Source organism: Aulonocara sp. 'chitande type north' Nkhata Bay, linkage group LG7 (assembly GCF_057382095.1).
Source record: "Aulonocara sp. 'chitande type north' Nkhata Bay isolate Kocher_YH1m ecotype deep benthic linkage group LG7, A_spYH_male_GT1.1, whole genome shotgun sequence".
NCBI lineage: Eukaryota > Metazoa > Chordata > Actinopteri > Cichliformes > Cichlidae > Aulonocara > Aulonocara sp. 'chitande type north' Nkhata Bay.
The window spans coordinates 53,244,994-53,261,701 of NC_141350.1; the positions used below are offsets into that span (position 1 = coordinate 53,244,994).

At 42.8% G+C, this 16,708-nt stretch overlaps 1 protein-coding gene across 1 annotated transcript; it reads left to right on the forward strand.

Annotated features, from left to right (window-relative positions):
* Positions 1 to 2,628: 2,628 nt before the first annotated feature.
* Positions 2,629 to 16,344, forward strand: enc1 (ectodermal-neural cortex 1). Its single transcript, XM_086301298.1, has 3 exons — positions 2,629 to 2,956; positions 8,648 to 10,463; positions 13,556 to 16,344. The coding sequence occupies exon 2, from the start codon at positions 8,654 to 8,656 to the stop codon at positions 10,427 to 10,429; it is 1,776 nt and encodes a 591-aa protein (XP_086157424.1). The 5' UTR covers positions 2,629 to 2,956; positions 8,648 to 8,653; the 3' UTR covers positions 10,430 to 10,463; positions 13,556 to 16,344.
* Positions 16,345 to 16,708: the final 364 nt, after the last annotated feature.

Here is a 16,708-nt window from a genome sequence, read left to right on the forward strand (position 1 = left end):
ATAGACAAATAAATCTACCAAACACCACATGGACTTGATCAATACACTATGTAGTTGAATATCTACCACTTGTAACCACTTGTATAATGGCATACCAATAATTAGAGGTATGCCATCATACAACATAGCATACCACTTTATCTATCCATGAAGCCAGATAGGACACAACAATTAGTTAAACTGCAGTTGTCTTAAAGACATAAACACCATGGATGGCCTCTAATTTTCTGCTTCTAAATTCACATAAAACTGAGGTTATTGTACTCAGCCCTAAAAATTGTAGAAATATGGTATTTAACCGGATACTTATTCTGGATGGCATTACGGTGGCCTCCAGTAACACTGTGAGGAACCTTGGCGTCATTTTTGACCAGGACATGTTCTTTAATGGACATATTAAACAAATATGTGGTACTGCTTTTTTGTATTACCGTTATATCTTTGAAATTATGAATATCCCGTCTCAGGATTTATTGCTTCTAGGCTGGACTATTGTAATTCATTATTATCAGGATGTCCGAAAAACTCCATGAAAAGCCTTCAGTTGATCCAAAATCAAGAGTACTGGCAGGGACTAGAAAGAGAAAGCATATTTTGCCTATATTGGCTTCCCTTCATTGGCTCCCTGTTAAATCCAGAATCAAATTCAAAATCCTGCTCCACATATAAAGTCTTGAATAATCAGGCCCCATCTTATCTGAATGACCTCATAGGGCTGTATCACCTCATTGGGGCACTTTGCTCTCAGACTGCAGGCTTACTTGTAGTTCCTAGAGTATTTAAAAGTAGAACGGGAGTCAGAGCCTTCAGCTTTCAGGGCTCTCTTCTGTGGAACCAGCTTCCAATTTTGTATTAGGGAGACAGACATCCTCTCTACTTTGAAAATGTTAGGGCAGGATCAGGTGAGCCTGAATCCTCCCATAGTTACGCTGCAATAGCTGCTGGGGGATTCCCATGATGCACCTTTTCCACTCACCATGTCTTTATACACCTCTCTGCATTGAATCATTAGTTATTATTAATCTCTCACAGCAAGAGGATTCTGTGTTGGAATCCGCTGGAGTACCAGGAGTTCTCTCCAGGTCCTCCAGTTTCCATCCATGCTAGCATATGTGTGCAGGGTGTACCCACCTTTCACTCTATGGCATCTGGGACAGGCTCCACCTTGAAGCTTCATGTAAAGTAGTATTACCTAATGGTGATTTGTTAGTGTATGTATTATCAACTTATAGAAAGTACAGTAAAGGGATATCACGTTAGCTTGGACCTCTGACCTCTTCTTCAAGGTCATATAAGGTCAAATTTTCATAAAAGTGTTGAGAATGAGCTGCTTAGTTAGGAATATACTGTAATATAAAGTTATTCAGTTATCCATTGTCTACTCCTATATAATGTTTGTATAATAAAGAAAACATATGTCATGCTACATTTACCTGATTTTTACTGCACTACAAACTTCTTACAAGTGAGCAAAGAAACAATACAAAAACCTGTTTGTCTGCTAGTCTGCTGTTGACAATAATTAATTATTTGACAATAATAATTATTGGCAAATATATTAAATTGTCATTATTTGGCGACAATTATGCTGCCAAATAAAGTAGCATCCTGCACATAACAGGCCTACTTGCATGACTTTGCCCACTAGGTGTCTCTCTTGCCATACACAAAGTCCATGTTAGAGCGCAAAGACGTTTCTCTTCAACACTTTTCAGAGTGTACTTCCCTGGTGAACAGTATGCTGCGTTATCCTCAGCATAAACCGATTGTTCGGTTTTCATCAACAGTCGATGGGAAAGGGAACTGGGCGTGAGTTCTCAACAGCTCTGTGGCCACCACACTGCACATCAAAAACAAACAAACCAAACAGCAACATCACAGCCTCGAGGATCCTCTGAAGAGTTTAGTCACAGCCAAATGCACCGTCAACGAGCACCGCAGATGTGACTCACACAAGATGCTCACAGATAAAATTGGACTTCCCGTTCCCAGCTCTCCCCCCTTTTACTAAAAACCACAGAGACCTTTGTAATCCTATAGGACCTGACACTGGCTCAATGTGACTCAGTCAGACTTTGTGGCATTTCCTATATGTTATTGTTTCACAATGTCTTGGAGTGGCTGTTTAAAGTCTTGAGTCCACAAAGCACAACACCGGAACAATACCTTTAATTTTCTCTTGACTCTTCTGTCACAATGCTGGGTGGATCCTGTTTGGTCTTCTGAGGAACCACTAAACCATTACGTGGACTGCTGCGACGCAGATCCTGCACACTGTATCAGAATTTTACTAAAGCATTTGCCTTTCAAACCAAGTTAAGCACCGCTCCTATCCACGCAGCCTGCTTAGTAGTTACTTTGTAGAAAGATTTAGAGACATATATATATATACAGATACGTTAATCATATTAATGATTACGTTAATCATGCATTAGACTCCTCTAATGCATACTTTATTAAGAGTCTGAACGGTCAGAAAGTCCTTAAAAAAGAAAAAAGAAAACTTTAACTGAACTCATCTTTAGCGATTACTTGGTAATTATCTTACACAGTGGGATGGTATGGTACATGTTCTCTTTCCTTCGCTCGGTTTCGGACACACCCACTTGTTTCAGTGAGAGAGAAGTGGGAGCGCAGGAGAAGGAGGAGGACACATAGGATTCAGTCACACAGCAGCAGCAGCTTTAGAGGAGCTCATCCAAACATCTCCGCTCATCCTTCACATCACAGCTACCATCTATTGATACCCGGCTGCCCAGAGGTCCATTGAAGCCTCGGTAAACTACCTGTAACTCACAATCGGCGTGGATCTCGACTTAGTATTCCGTGACCTTTCGGATATAAATCCCACGGAGTTGCACTCCCCGAGCGTAAGGCTTGCATCGTGGCTCTTGTAGAAGTGGCATGTTCGAGGGAAACTCCGGGCACAATTGAACTCCTGCTTTCACCCAAAGAGGTAAAACAAAACAAAGCATAATAATAATACTGATTATAATAATGATGATACTAATAATGCTAAACCACCTCACTGCATCATGTTAAAGCGTGTGGCTCGATTGTTACATAGTAACTACGAATGCATCCCCCTTCTGCTCCAGGATGGAGCATTAGGAAGCGCAACAATGTTTACATTCGCTGATCACGTTCAGGTTCATTTTATTGATTTATTGATTTATCGATAGCTGATCTCCCCTCGGTCGTCTGCGTTCATGTCCTCAGCTGTTTCCTTGCACATTCGTGCATGCTGGGGATGTTTTGCTTGTTTAAAATGCGACGTCAGGTGTGACACGCTCTTCTCGACGTTACAAAGCCATGATTTTAATTTATTTAATTAGGTTTTTTTGTTTGTTTTTTCAATTGTACGGCGTTTGTTTGTGCATTTAGACTTGAGATCGTACATTTCGACCTTCAACACTGAAGAAGCAGGCGAACACATCTATAGCTCATTGCTCTTTCCTCTTGTTTTGCATCTTGCTTCAATTACCGCCCCCACTCACCGAGTGGCAGATGTACAGAACGAGGTCCACATAAGCTCCGGTGTTTACTTTTGAAGTGACTCCCCTCCCATCCCTCTTCCTGAGTCCATGGTTGACTGTGAACACCTGGCAATGATTTTTAAACAGGCTGTAGTCAGCCAGGCCCTGGCTCGAGTCCAGTGGCTGCATGTGCATGTCCTTTAACTGTGTGCTTTCTGAGTGAGGCGTGTAGTGTGGGCTTTCTGGGCTGTGTGCTCGGTGTGTGGATCTGATTTCTGTGAGGGGTGGGATGAGGAAGACATCTCTCCCTCTCTCAGCCACTGAGCCAACCACACATCTTGGCACTGCTGGCATTTCTTCCTGTCTGGACCCTTTGGTGTACTGACTGTGGTATTATAATAGAAGGAAGTCCTCCAGAGCAGCGTGGAAACCTCAATGCTGATAAGCTGTCACAAATTATTATTTTAGTCTAGTTGTTTGTATTAACTTGTGCAACAGAGATATTTGCTTTATTATACCACAAGCTGTCACATATTGTAATGGTCATCAAAGGGTTTGTGTTTGAAATTAGGCTGCATTATCTGCACATTTGCGGTAAATTGGGCACCACCTTTGCAACTGTGAGTCTTTCTCTCCACTGTCCTGAAGCTATGAATAAGTAGGAGGAAGAATGTTGCGCAAAGAAAAAAGAGTCAGAAACATCAGATAATCAGATAAATTATGGTATGAAAAACTTGAGTCACCAAAGAGGGAAGTGCATGTTTCCCAACATGTTATGTAAATGTTGTCATTTGCTTATTATTATTATTATTTTTACTTTGAAATTGATTATATTTTCCTATATTCTCATGGAAAATGATTGCGTCTGCAGATGTGAAGATGTGTCCAGGAGTTTGTTCTCATTTAGAGCAGGAGTAAGACAGCCTGCATTAGTTCATAGCCGAAAAGGGTTTGTCAGTTTAATCCTAGCTTTGAAATAGTTTTCCTTTTGTAACTTCCATGTAATTTACAGTTTCCAGACAGCTGTCAGGAATTTTTACAGACTTGTCACACTCGTGATGTTTGAATGCGCTCTGTGCCTGTGCCCTGTGGATGATGAGATTAAGCAAATTTAAACAGTGATACGAGTTATCTAATTTCCTCTGTAATCAGTGCTTAAGATCAAAACAAGAGAAACGTGCTTATGTTTCAGAGGTTAGTCTAAGTTTAAGCTTATAATCAGGAAGCAAATCCAACACTTTTAAGCGTAAGTGCAGTCTTCAATTATTCTTTCTCGTTGCATTGTCTAAGATTTGTATAAAACTTTTTTTGTTTTGTTTTATTTATTTCTATTTTGAATCTAGCCATGCTTGTATATGTCACAGACGGGTTTCGGGACCAGCTGCTTGAGCTGGTAATCCAGGCTTTACCCTTTAATATGCAAATAGTTGAGGCATGTGGTTTACTGATCTTTTCATTGTTCACCTTTCCCGCACTCCCCAGTATGCGGGCGTGAGTGAGCACTTTCGTTTGACAACAGGGAAAATGAAGATTGTGCAAACAGATCACCTTTGGTAATTGTGCTGGCCACCAGTGTTGTTTGGAGGAATGAGTGCATTGCAGTGAGATTAAATGGAAAAGCTGTGTTATGCTTTGCTATTTTATTGCCACTAAATGATTTGTTTGGCAAAAGAACAGAGACGGTTAGCAGCTCAGCTAAGTGTCTATCATTTACTGGTAGACTATAATTAGCTTGTAATCATTTTGCTACCTAGTATGAAGCTAAATTATTGGACTAACTGAAGTGTTTATCTGCCAGCTCCAGTGCCTGAGAGTACCAATGGTTCTATTTATTAATATGCCAATGATTAACAAGTGTGAAACCTCTTCATTTTAGCGCCTGACTTATAAGGATCACATATTTAAATCGAGTCACTTACAACCTCCAGTTAGAAACCCTGAGCTGCAATGTGTCCGTGTGTGTGTGTAGCATGTGACGTGTGCAAGGAGATTAGGTGAGGATGTTCTCCTTACAGATGAGCCAGAGGCCAGGAGTTGACAGGTTGCCAGTTTTGTCACTGCAGGAATGCAGTAAATCCTGTTCAACCGGTGGCGGTTGGTTTTGGGTTTCATTAACTTGTGATAAATAAGATTCTTCCTCTTTATACAAAGACGTGGAATGGCTGTCCTTTGAGCTGTGCGCTGACATCCCTGTGCGAACATGTTCAAAGGGACAAAGCCCAGAATCATTAGGATTCATCCTCTGAGCACCCTGAATGCCAAAAAAATAAAATCAAAATTCATAGCTGTTCATTCAGTATGCATTGAGATATTAAGCCCAAGGTATGAGTGCCACTGCTCACCAGAAATCCCCACTGGACTTGCATTTATACCTGCAGGGATTGGGCTTGATTTCCTATTCATGAGACTGCATTCTGAGGATTTTGGAACAGATGATGCAACTTAGCGAAAATGGAAACTGTCCTTAGCTCTCTGTAGCTTTCTGTTTTTTGAAGAGGAGTCATTTATGACAGCAAGGAACTTTTGAACTCTTTCACTCTTGAAGTGAAAATCCTATCATTCGAACATCAAATGCTCGCCACCTCAGAATCAGAATCAGAATCAGAATACTTTATTGATCCCTGGGGGAAATTATTTTTTGTTACAGTGCTCCATTTTAAACCAACATTAAGACAAGACAGACAATACGCTAACTAAGAATAGTACAATATATACATATATATACATACATACATACATACATAAGTCACTTATAAATAAATAGTTGGAAAAGAAACATGTGTAGTTGTAGCAGCAAACAGTGTGTTAAGTGGATGCGTTGTACAGGGAGATGGCCACAGGCAGGAATGATTTCCTGTGTCGTTCAGTGGTGCTTTTCGGTAATCTCAGTCTCTCACTGAATGAGCTCCTGTGACTGACCAACATGTCATGGAGTGGGTGGGAGGTGTTATCCAACATTGTCTTTATCTTGGACAGCATCCGCCTCTCCGACACCACCTTGAGGGAGGTGTTTTACAAACCTGTAGCTTTGTAAAACATTTGCTTGCTGACAGAGCTTGACCCCTTTCAGCTACAATAGATTTCACTTCAGGAGAGCCTTTGAAATGCAGAAAAGTGTGTGTGTATGTGTATATATATATATATGTATATATATATATATATATATATATATATATATATATATATATATAAACACCCAGCACGCCCCTGCGGGCGGTTTATCCTTCAAGCTCGGGTCCTCTACCAGAGGCCTGGGAGCTTGAGGGTCCTGCGCAGTATCTTAGCTGTTCCCAGGACTGCGCTCTTCTGGACAGAGATCTCCGATGTTATTCCCGGGATCTGCTGGAGCCACTCGCCTAGCTTGGGAGTCACCGCACCTAGTGCTCCGATTACCACGGGGACCACCGTTACCTTCACCCTCCACATCCTCTCGAGCTCTTCTCTGAGCCCTTGGTATTTCTCCAGCTTCTCGTGTTCCTTCTTCCTGATATTGCTGTCATTCGGAACCGCTACATCGATCACTACGGCCGTCTTCTTCTGTTTGTCTACCACCACTATGTCCGGTTGGTTAGCCACCACCATTTTGTCCGTCTGTATCTGGAAGTCCCACAGGATCTTAGCTCGGTCATTCTCCACCACCCTTGGGGGCATCTCCCATTTTGACCTCGGGACTTCCAGGTTGTACTCAGCACAGATGTTCCTGTACACTATGCCGGCCACTTGGTTATGGCGTTCCATGTATGCCTTGCCTGCTAGCATCTTGCACCCTGCTGTTATGTGCTGGATTGTCTCTGGGGCATCTTTACACAGCCTGCACCTGGGGTCTTGCCTGGTGTGATAGACCCCAGCCTCTATGGATCTTGTGCTCAGAGCTTGTTCTTGTGCTGCCATGATTAGTGCCTCTGTGCTGTCTTTCAGTCCAGCTTTGTCCAGCCACTGGTAGGATTTCTGGATATCAGCCACCTCCTATATATATATATATATATATATATATATATATATATATATATATATATATATATATATATATATACACACATCTGTTTTATACCTAGCATATAAATGGAAGTCTGTTCCTTCTTCTGAAGCATTTTATTGATGTTTTTTTTTTTCTTATTGAGCCATCAGAACTTTTTAATCATTATAATTTACAGCAGCTGTCAGGTTGTGGAGCTATTTGCAGTCAAGAATGAAATTACAAAACCATTAGAAACAAGCCCAGTCCTGTTTTTGTACTAAAACCTACCCTTACTACTAGGATTAACCAGCCTTCTATCAAATTCTATCAAGACCGATAGACTTAGGGGCAGGCTGACAACTTAAAATGTCTGTCAGCTGTGGATTTACTGGGTCAGACAGAGACTTGGTCCCTCTGTAAATAGAGTGCAGAAGGCACTAGACATGTCTAGAAATTGGTTGGAATAAAAGCGAGCTGTGAGCGAGCACAGGGCGAAGACAGTGAAGATGGGAGCTGTGATTTTCTGGAAGGAGAGTGCATTTCTCAGAGGCTTAAAAGAGCCCCACTGTCTCTTTCTTTTTCCCTTTTCATGAAGAATCCTCTGCAAAGGGAAACTTCATTGTTAATCGTGGCATCTCTGAAAGAGGAGGATTAGCATTGCTCAGAGCTGCAAGGCCTTGCAGTCTCTGCAAGAACACAATTGTTATCTACTCGACCTTCAGAACCCTCAGATTTATGCTGTTTTGTAATTTGTAATCACTTGATCTCTTTCTGAATATCTTGATCTCTTGGGAATGATTGAGATTCCTCCTCCAAAAATACATTTTACGTTTTTGTTTTTTTATCTCATTGTGGATATCAGTGCCCAACAATGTAATATATCAGCATCAACATCACCACATAGTGCATCCACTGTATTCACTTCACTAAACCTACATTTTTATGACTAATTGTACAGGACAAACAGTTTGTTTGCACTGTAAAGCTCCTGATTAATAGCTACTACATGCCCCATTTTTCAACATAAATTGCATCTAGCTTTAAATTTTAGTGGATGTGTTTAAAAGGTTAAGATACACCATATTACAGACTATTTGAAGACGGAAGATACACGTTGTGGGAAATGTTGAATTGGTGAATAATAATTATGTGTAGTGGGCTTCAAATGTGCAGTGCATTGATGAGAGATTTTTCTTTATCTCTTTCATTTTAGGATTCAATGAAAATGTCCGTGTGCGTCCATGAGAACCGAAAATCGCGAGCCAGCACCGGCTCCATGAACATCTACCTTTTTCACAAGTCCTCCTATGCCGACAGCGTCCTTATGCACCTCAACTCGCTGCGGCAGCAAAGGCTTTTCACCGACGTCTTGCTCCATGCTGGCAGCCGCTCCTTTCCCTGCCACCGCGCAGTGCTGGCTGCCTGCAGTCGCTACTTTGAGGCCATGTTCAGCGGTGGCCTGAGGGAAAGTCAGGCCAGTGAGGTTGACTTCCATGATTCGATCCACCCGGAGGTTTTGGAGCTCCTGCTGGATTACGCTTATTCATCACGGGTGGTCATCAATGAGGAGAATGCAGAGTCATTGTTGGAGGCTGGGGACATGTTGGAATTTCAGGACATCCGGGATGCCTGCGCAGAATTCTTAGAGAGAAACCTTCACCCATCCAACTGCCTTGGCATGCTTCTGTTGTCAGATGCCCATCAGTGTACCAAGCTGTCAGAGCTCTCCTGGGGCATGTGCCTCAGCAACTTTCCTGCTATTTGCAAGACGGAGGACTTCCTCCAACTGCCCAAAGATATGGTGGTGCAGCTTTTATCACATGAGGAGCTAGAGACAGAAGACGAGAGACTGGTTTACGAAGCTGCTCTTAACTGGATCAACTACGACTTGGAAAGGAGGCACTGCCATCTCCCGGAGCTCCTGAGAACGGTTCGCCTTGCGCTATTGCCTGCCATCTTTTTAATGGAGAACGTCTCTACTGAAGAGCTAATTAACTCCCAGGCCAAGAGCAAGGAGCTGGTGGATGAAGCTATTCGCTGTAAGCTGAAAATCCTGCAGAACGATGGCGTTGTTAACAGCCCATGTGCTCGACCCAGAAAAACCAGCCATGCCCTGTTTCTTCTGGGTGGCCAGACTTTCATGTGTGACAAGTTGTACCTTGTGGACCAGAAAGCCAAAGAGATCATCCCAAAGGCTGACATCCCCAGTCCACGGAAGGAGTTTAGTGCCTGTGCAATTGGATGTAAGGTGTACATCACTGGTGGCAGAGGCTCAGAAAATGGCGTGTCCAAAGATGTTTGGGTCTATGACACTGTCCACGAGGAATGGTCAAAGGCGGCACCCATGCTGATTGCCAGGTTCGGCCACGGGTCTGCAGAGCTGAAACACTGTCTCTACGTCGTAGGTGGTCACACCGCAGCGACAGGCTGCCTTCCAGCTTCTCCATCAGTGTCTCTCAAACAGGTGGAGCAGTTTGACCCCGTGGCAAACAAGTGGACAATGGTAGCTCCTCTGAGAGAGGGTGTGAGCAACGCAGCAGTAGTTAGCGTCAAACTCAAACTCTTTGCTTTCGGAGGAACCAGCGTCACCCACGACAAGCTGCCCAAGGTGCAGTGCTACGATCCGCAGGAGAACCGATGGACCGTGCCTGCATCCTGCCCTCAGCCATGGCGCTACACAGCCGCCGCTGTCCTGGGAAACCAGATCTTCGTCATGGGCGGAGACACAGAGTTCTCAGCATGCTCAGCATACAAGTTCAGCAGCGAGAGCTACCAGTGGACAAAAGTGGGTGATGTGACTGCCAAGAGGATGAGCTGCCAGGCTGTGGCATCAGGGAACAAACTCTATGTGGTGGGTGGGTACTTTGGCACACAGAGGTGTAAAACTCTGGACTGCTATGACCCCACACTGGATACATGGAACAGCATAACTACAGTGCCATACTCACTCATTCCTACTGCTTTTGTCAGCACCTGGAAACATCTACCTGCTTGAGTTCAGAACCCTCTACATGCACCCTTTCCATTAGGTAAGATCGTGCTCCTGATGCCTTTGATTTTACGTGCCTTGTGGAGTACTGGTATTATGCGATATATGAGAACAGTTGTATGAAGCAGGTTTTTTTTGTTTCAGTTGGAGCTGTAAAAAAATCCAATAAATTGCCTGAAGTAACTGGAAATTTAACTAGAAATACGAAAAAAAAAAAAAAACCACCTCAGCAGTACACTTCCCTTCTGTTTGAGACTAGCACCTCGAGGCTATGTTAGCCACTGCTATAAGACACCTGACTCTTTGACAGCTCTGTCAGCATTCGTGTTTGATCTAGGGCAGTCCAAGAGTTGGGTTTTCCCAAGGGAAATCATACAATTTGATCCTTTTTTAAGAACCCTCTATCACAAATCTGACAGTGCTACACTAGAGCGATTCTTTGACGCAACCTTTGAAGGGTTTGACAGTTTTTGGTAGTATAAACACTCAGTATTGAATTGCATTATTAATGTTTTACCCCCGTATAGATGTATGTCTATGTGAATTGCATTTAGAGTTTGAAGTATCATGATTTTAAAGTTAAAAAGAATTCAGGCCTGTAACATGATGCAATTTTTCACTCTGTTAGGCTTTTAGATTTTCACAATAAGAGTTATACTGGCACGATAAGTGGAGTGGAGGGCAGACCAGTGGGGGATTGATAGGGCTTGTGTGCTTTAGTTAAGTGAGTTATGCGGCTGCGGGGATGGGCCGAAGGACAGAGAGGGTAATTGAAAGAGAATAGGATACTTTTATTGCTCCTGTGGGGGAAATCTCTCTAAGAGGGAAAAAGGGGTCTGCCAATTAGACAAGCTCCACACCAGCAGGCTGCAACACCCCAGCGCGGATAATCCACTCTCAGTTGCCTTCCTTTGATGAGGTTATGGTCTTTACACTGGGTGAGAGGGAGGTGGCCGGCGACTCACGCAGTGTCGGAAACCATTTATCATCAGCTACAAGATGAGGCGACTGCGAGAAGTGGCAGCGAGGGACATGAGGAGGCGTTGTAAAGCTAGACGGCGTGAGACCTACCCCTCAGCCCACTCAAACACACACCATCCTTCATAGTAGTGGCCTCACTCTGAAAATTTACGGTCTCTTCCGGTTCCGTCTGTGCCTTCCTGGTCTTATTTTTAACTACGGTCTCCGGCTCTGATGGTAAATAGGCTGGACGTATGTGGAGCATGGGTAGTGAGCTGGCAAACCTGATCTTTCTGCGCACTGCAGGCTGGAGGGTCATGATCACATCACATCAGACAATCACTGCAACCTACTCCGATGCCCACGCACACATAGCCTTGCAGACAGTCTTTCATTTTTCTCTATTTTTTTCTGAAATGGCTAGCAGGTATGAATGCAAAGTACTGACACACACAAACGGTGTCCCACTTGATAATCCCAGGAAACTGCTCGGAGTGGCATCACTGCTATAAGGCTGTGATGTTCCTCTTCTTTACTGGATGAAATATTTTGCATTGTTTCTTTTTTTGTGTGTGACTTGTCTCTGAAAGAGAGACTGAAGGCCTGAACTATCTGTAAGCCAGCGCAATAAAATGCTCAGTGAAGTGAATAATCCTGCCACTAATTTAATAGCGAATTTGTTTTTTTTCTGTGTCTGCCTGTCATGGCAACTGACAGTCTACTCAATGAACGCGGTGAAAAGATGAAATGTGGAGGAATGGAAAAGAAGGCTGACTGTTTAGGAATAAAAGGAGAATGAAGGATGTTAGACCTCACAGGAGGAGATTGTAGCTGTGAGGGGAAAAAACGAAGTTTGCAGTCTTTTTCTCCCAGGGGAAAATTCCTAACTCCTCTTTGAGTTCTCCTTTTTTATTTTCTCAGAAAGCTGTTAGCAGGGGAAAATGGTTGAAGAATTACCACCAAAATGCCTAATGTGAGGCATAACAGAATCATTTTAGGCCTCAGTCTTTGTATGGGTGAAGCGAATATAATGGTTGATGGCTTTTGTTAGCGTCAGATGAAGCCACGCTAGCTTTTTCTCAATTTTCCACAGTTAGCTGCTAAGCTAAACTAAGATAAGATAAGCTAAGCTAATAATCCCATCTTTTAGAACATGTCAGAGTAATCAGGCTTCAAACAACAAACTATTGACATAAAAGTAAACAAATGGAGATCACACAGTATCCACTGCTTTAAATACTCTAGCAAATCTGTGTTAATCTCTGGACTAAAACAAAACTCAGGACTCCAGTTTTCAGACTACTAATAATTTTGAACAGAAATCCAGTACTTAAATAGGTTTCTGGATCTGAAGGTACACAACAGCACTACCCATACGGGGAGAGTGTAACAGACATATACTCATATGCACTTCACTCATCTCTTTTCACTCTCTATGTGTTTATGCACTACTTTGCATTTAGTCACGAGTTATTATTATTAGTTTCTTCCTGTTAAAAGGGGGAGTTTTTCCTTCCCACTGTTGCCAAGTGCTTGCTCATAGAGGGTTGTCTGACTGTTGTGGTTTTCTCTGTATTATTGTAGTGTCTTTACCTTACAGTATATAGCACCTCGAGATGACTATTGTTGTGGTTTGGCGCAATGTATAAACAAAATGGAATTTAATTAAACTGAATATACTGCTAACAGAAGGAAACTTGTAACCAACATGTGAGGCACGCTCACCCAAATGACACCAAACACTACACTTCTCTCACTGTGGTTCCCAGCAATACATTCACTGAGTTTGAATTAGATTCACTGATTCTGCAGTAAAACACAACCTGTGGACTGTTCATACTCCTAAATTGTTGTTTAGATCATGTGCATCACTCATGTCTGTCATGATTATTAAGTGAATTAAACACAATCCAATACTGCCCATGTAAAGACAAATACACGTCTCCAAAAAGCTGACTCAACAGCAGGGATACAGTCCACTAGGCAGGAGTTTGGTTTTATTTTGTGCACCCTGACTCTTTAGACAGAAAAAAAATCTTTTATTCCTAATCCATCTTCTGTACTGTTTTGATTAATTAAAAGGTCACCTTTAAACTGTTTAGCACTGTTTGCTTTCAGGCATTTTCACCTTATTAGCCTGCCTAATGAGTCTTTCTTTTCTCTCTCCCTTAGATTTCCCTGTTTTGCATCATCTACTGGTCTCCCAACTGTGAAGAAGCACACATTCTTTTTCTCCAAAAGAGACACTGAGCAGTGATGTACAGACGCCCGCATTCATTTTGATGTTGCAAAGAGGCAAAAAAAGAAAGAAGAAAAAAAATCAGAGGCATGGACAGATGGACGCTTTCACTAGAACGATGCCATCTCTCGTTTTGTGAGATGGAAGCTGAGGCGTACAGTAAAAAGAAGTTCACGCAAACAAACCAAACAAACTGCTGCTTGGCACAAACTCCCACTCTGCGTGGGGCATTTTACACTTGTGCTTTCATGCTGCCACTGGCGTGCTGAAAACATATCACACTACCTGCATTTCTTTCCCCCCGTTCAGTCATGAAATGCTTGTTAGGACTTTATTGTTGTTTTTAAATATTAAGAGAAAAAGAAGAAAAAAATGTATAGCATGACAGATGCCCTGTTTAGATTGCTGGAGGTGGAACACGAGGATAGGTTAAAGTTTGACTGAACATAGATGATTTATAAAAGGCAGAATGAAGGAGCAAACACCCCCTCAGTCCTCTAATAAGCTCTTCCGTTTGTATCTTCTTTTGCGTCGTTTCAAGCTTGTGCGTCTAACAGCTGTGACACAGAAACAAACCAGGCAGTGACAGGGCACTGCCTGGTTTGTGAGGTTTTGATGGCCAACACAAGCTGAGTTGGAAGAGGTTGGAGGGGTAGATCTGTGCATGGCCAAGGAGTGGGATGGGGTGAAGGTGCCTTGAGGTCATGACCTTACATGTTTGCATGTGACGCTCGCTGAACCAACCCACTGTACACAGGGCTGGGCGGATTTCGGCAGGCTCGGAAGGAACGCCGTAACACTTCATGCTGTAAAAGACTGGCTTTGCTTCTGACAAACGCAGCGGCTCGCTCGCCTGAGTCGTAGCTGAACCCTTTTTTGAGCATGTTTGTGGTGATTCGCTAAGAAAACAAACAAAAGATAACAAAAAAACTGGCATGGACTCTCGTCACCTTAAACGCAAACTGAGAAGTTCTCAGTTTCTTCTTAAACTTGCTGCAATGTAGTCTTAATTTATATGGCAATGAATACTCTTGTTATGTTAAGATGTTTTAATCGTATTTATTTTCTTCTCTGCCTGTGTTCATTATGTGAATGTATGTTTGGGTTATGTTGTGCATGGCCGGTTGTTGTGTTTTAATTTCATCGCAGTTGGGGCGGGCGGCTGTATTTTGGACAGTCCAGTTTTTTGCGTGAGGTACTTGGTTCTTTTAAGAGAAACCTCTCCCAGGGTTTCATGGATGCAAGAGGCAGAATTACTCACACTACGGATAATGTAAAGCAGTCATTAGCAAGACTATAGAGTCCCTTACACTATAGAAGACTGAACGGCTTTGAAAGAAATGTTGTTTTAATTCTCTTTAAGCTCTAATCTGGGTCCAAACTTGCCTTAAATCAGCCTAAATAGGAGACCAAATGAAGTGGGTTAGATGAACCATAAAACAGAAAAGGCTGGCAGATCGGTGCAGTATATGACCCAGTACCAACAAGGGAGAGTAACCCTGACATGGCTAAGATTGTGACAGCTGGACGACTGTCACATGTGCTAACTTGGCTTCTCGTGAGTCTTTGTAATCATTAGGTTAAGAACTCCAGTAAGCTGTGCATTGTTAAGGGCAGACACCACAGTGCTTTTCACCATAGTGTCATTCATACACATTAAAAAAAAGAAGAAAAAAAAAAGAGTATCCGAAGACCAAAACATGTGTCATTAAACACTTTCATATGAAACACTTGGCAACATTAATCAGCGTTTTTCATCTGTGTGTCTGTCTGTGTGACCTGAACATTGGCGTTTTACATTTGAATATTAATGGTATCATTGAATTTCAATGTAAGAGGTAATGTTTTGGTGGAATATGTATGTAATTTTTTTAAAACTTCTATGTGCACTCAAATTAAATCAACAGGGGATTAACAGCCCAGTAAATTCTGCTTCAGCGCCCCAAGCCACCCAAAAGTTCCCTTTTATTGTCAATTTCAGGACAAACCATTGTGGCTCCATAAGTTTGACCTCATCCAACCACGGAACACGGAGCCTCCGGCCCCGCCAATCAGACGGGAGTACTTCTTTCCCTGTAGAACACAAGTTTCCCTGGCAACAAGAGAGTAATGAATGCCCCTTCAATTTGCACCTAATTGCTGAGTGGCATTTCCCATTTCAGCTCTTTGCCCTCCTTTATCCTCTTGTTTTATCTGGAAATCCAGCCGGCTCAGAATCGGATGCAGTATCTTGCTTTCATGTGTTGATGTAAATTAAGCCACCGTCGGTGTGCATCGGTTCCTTTCGTCATGTAAGAGTTTTAATTTCTATTTTTATGGCATTATTTTGTACATGTGATTTTTTTCACAATGTGAAATTCATGGCTAAATAAACATGAGAGTTTTTTCCTCTTGACTGTAAAGTGTTGTGTCTTTCTTCTCAGTGCCAAAAACCATTTGTCCATTGGCTTGTTTTAACGCGGTGGTGGTGTGTATTTTAAAGGGCGCAAGGCAGCTTCAGCACAGCATAGGAGACTTTCTGCACTGCTGCATGTTTCACATATTTCGGCAGCTTTGGGGTGAACGCAGCAGCCAGAGCGCCCTGAGGTATTTAAGGCAGTATATCATGCGTACGGCTTTTGTTCTGTGGAGGAGGGACTGAAATCATCTTATCTGTGCCCCTGGCTTCTGAGCTTCCTGCACAAGAACAGCCAGATACTTTCCCTTTCTCTGTCAAGTCACCTTGGCAACAGCAACCTTTTTTTTTCCCTGCCAACTGTGGGGGCTGGAAGACATCATGAAATCTTAAAAAGCACCTCCCCAGCCCTGACTCCCCCTCTCACTTTTTACACCCCCTCCCCCTCCTCTATCTTCCAATGAAATGCATTGCAAAGCAGCACGCTAGTAGTGAAGTCCTTGCTGCTTTAGGACGTCCCCAGGTTTTAACAAGTAACAAGTTTTAACATCCCATCAGCCCGCGACCGCAGAGCGCACCGCCACCGGCTGAGTTCCTCCAGCTCCAGCTCTGCTGACTCTGTTTACATTCTTCGCCCTGACACAACTCCTGACCGGTGACATGTGGTTGAGAAACACCAGTTCTACTGGAT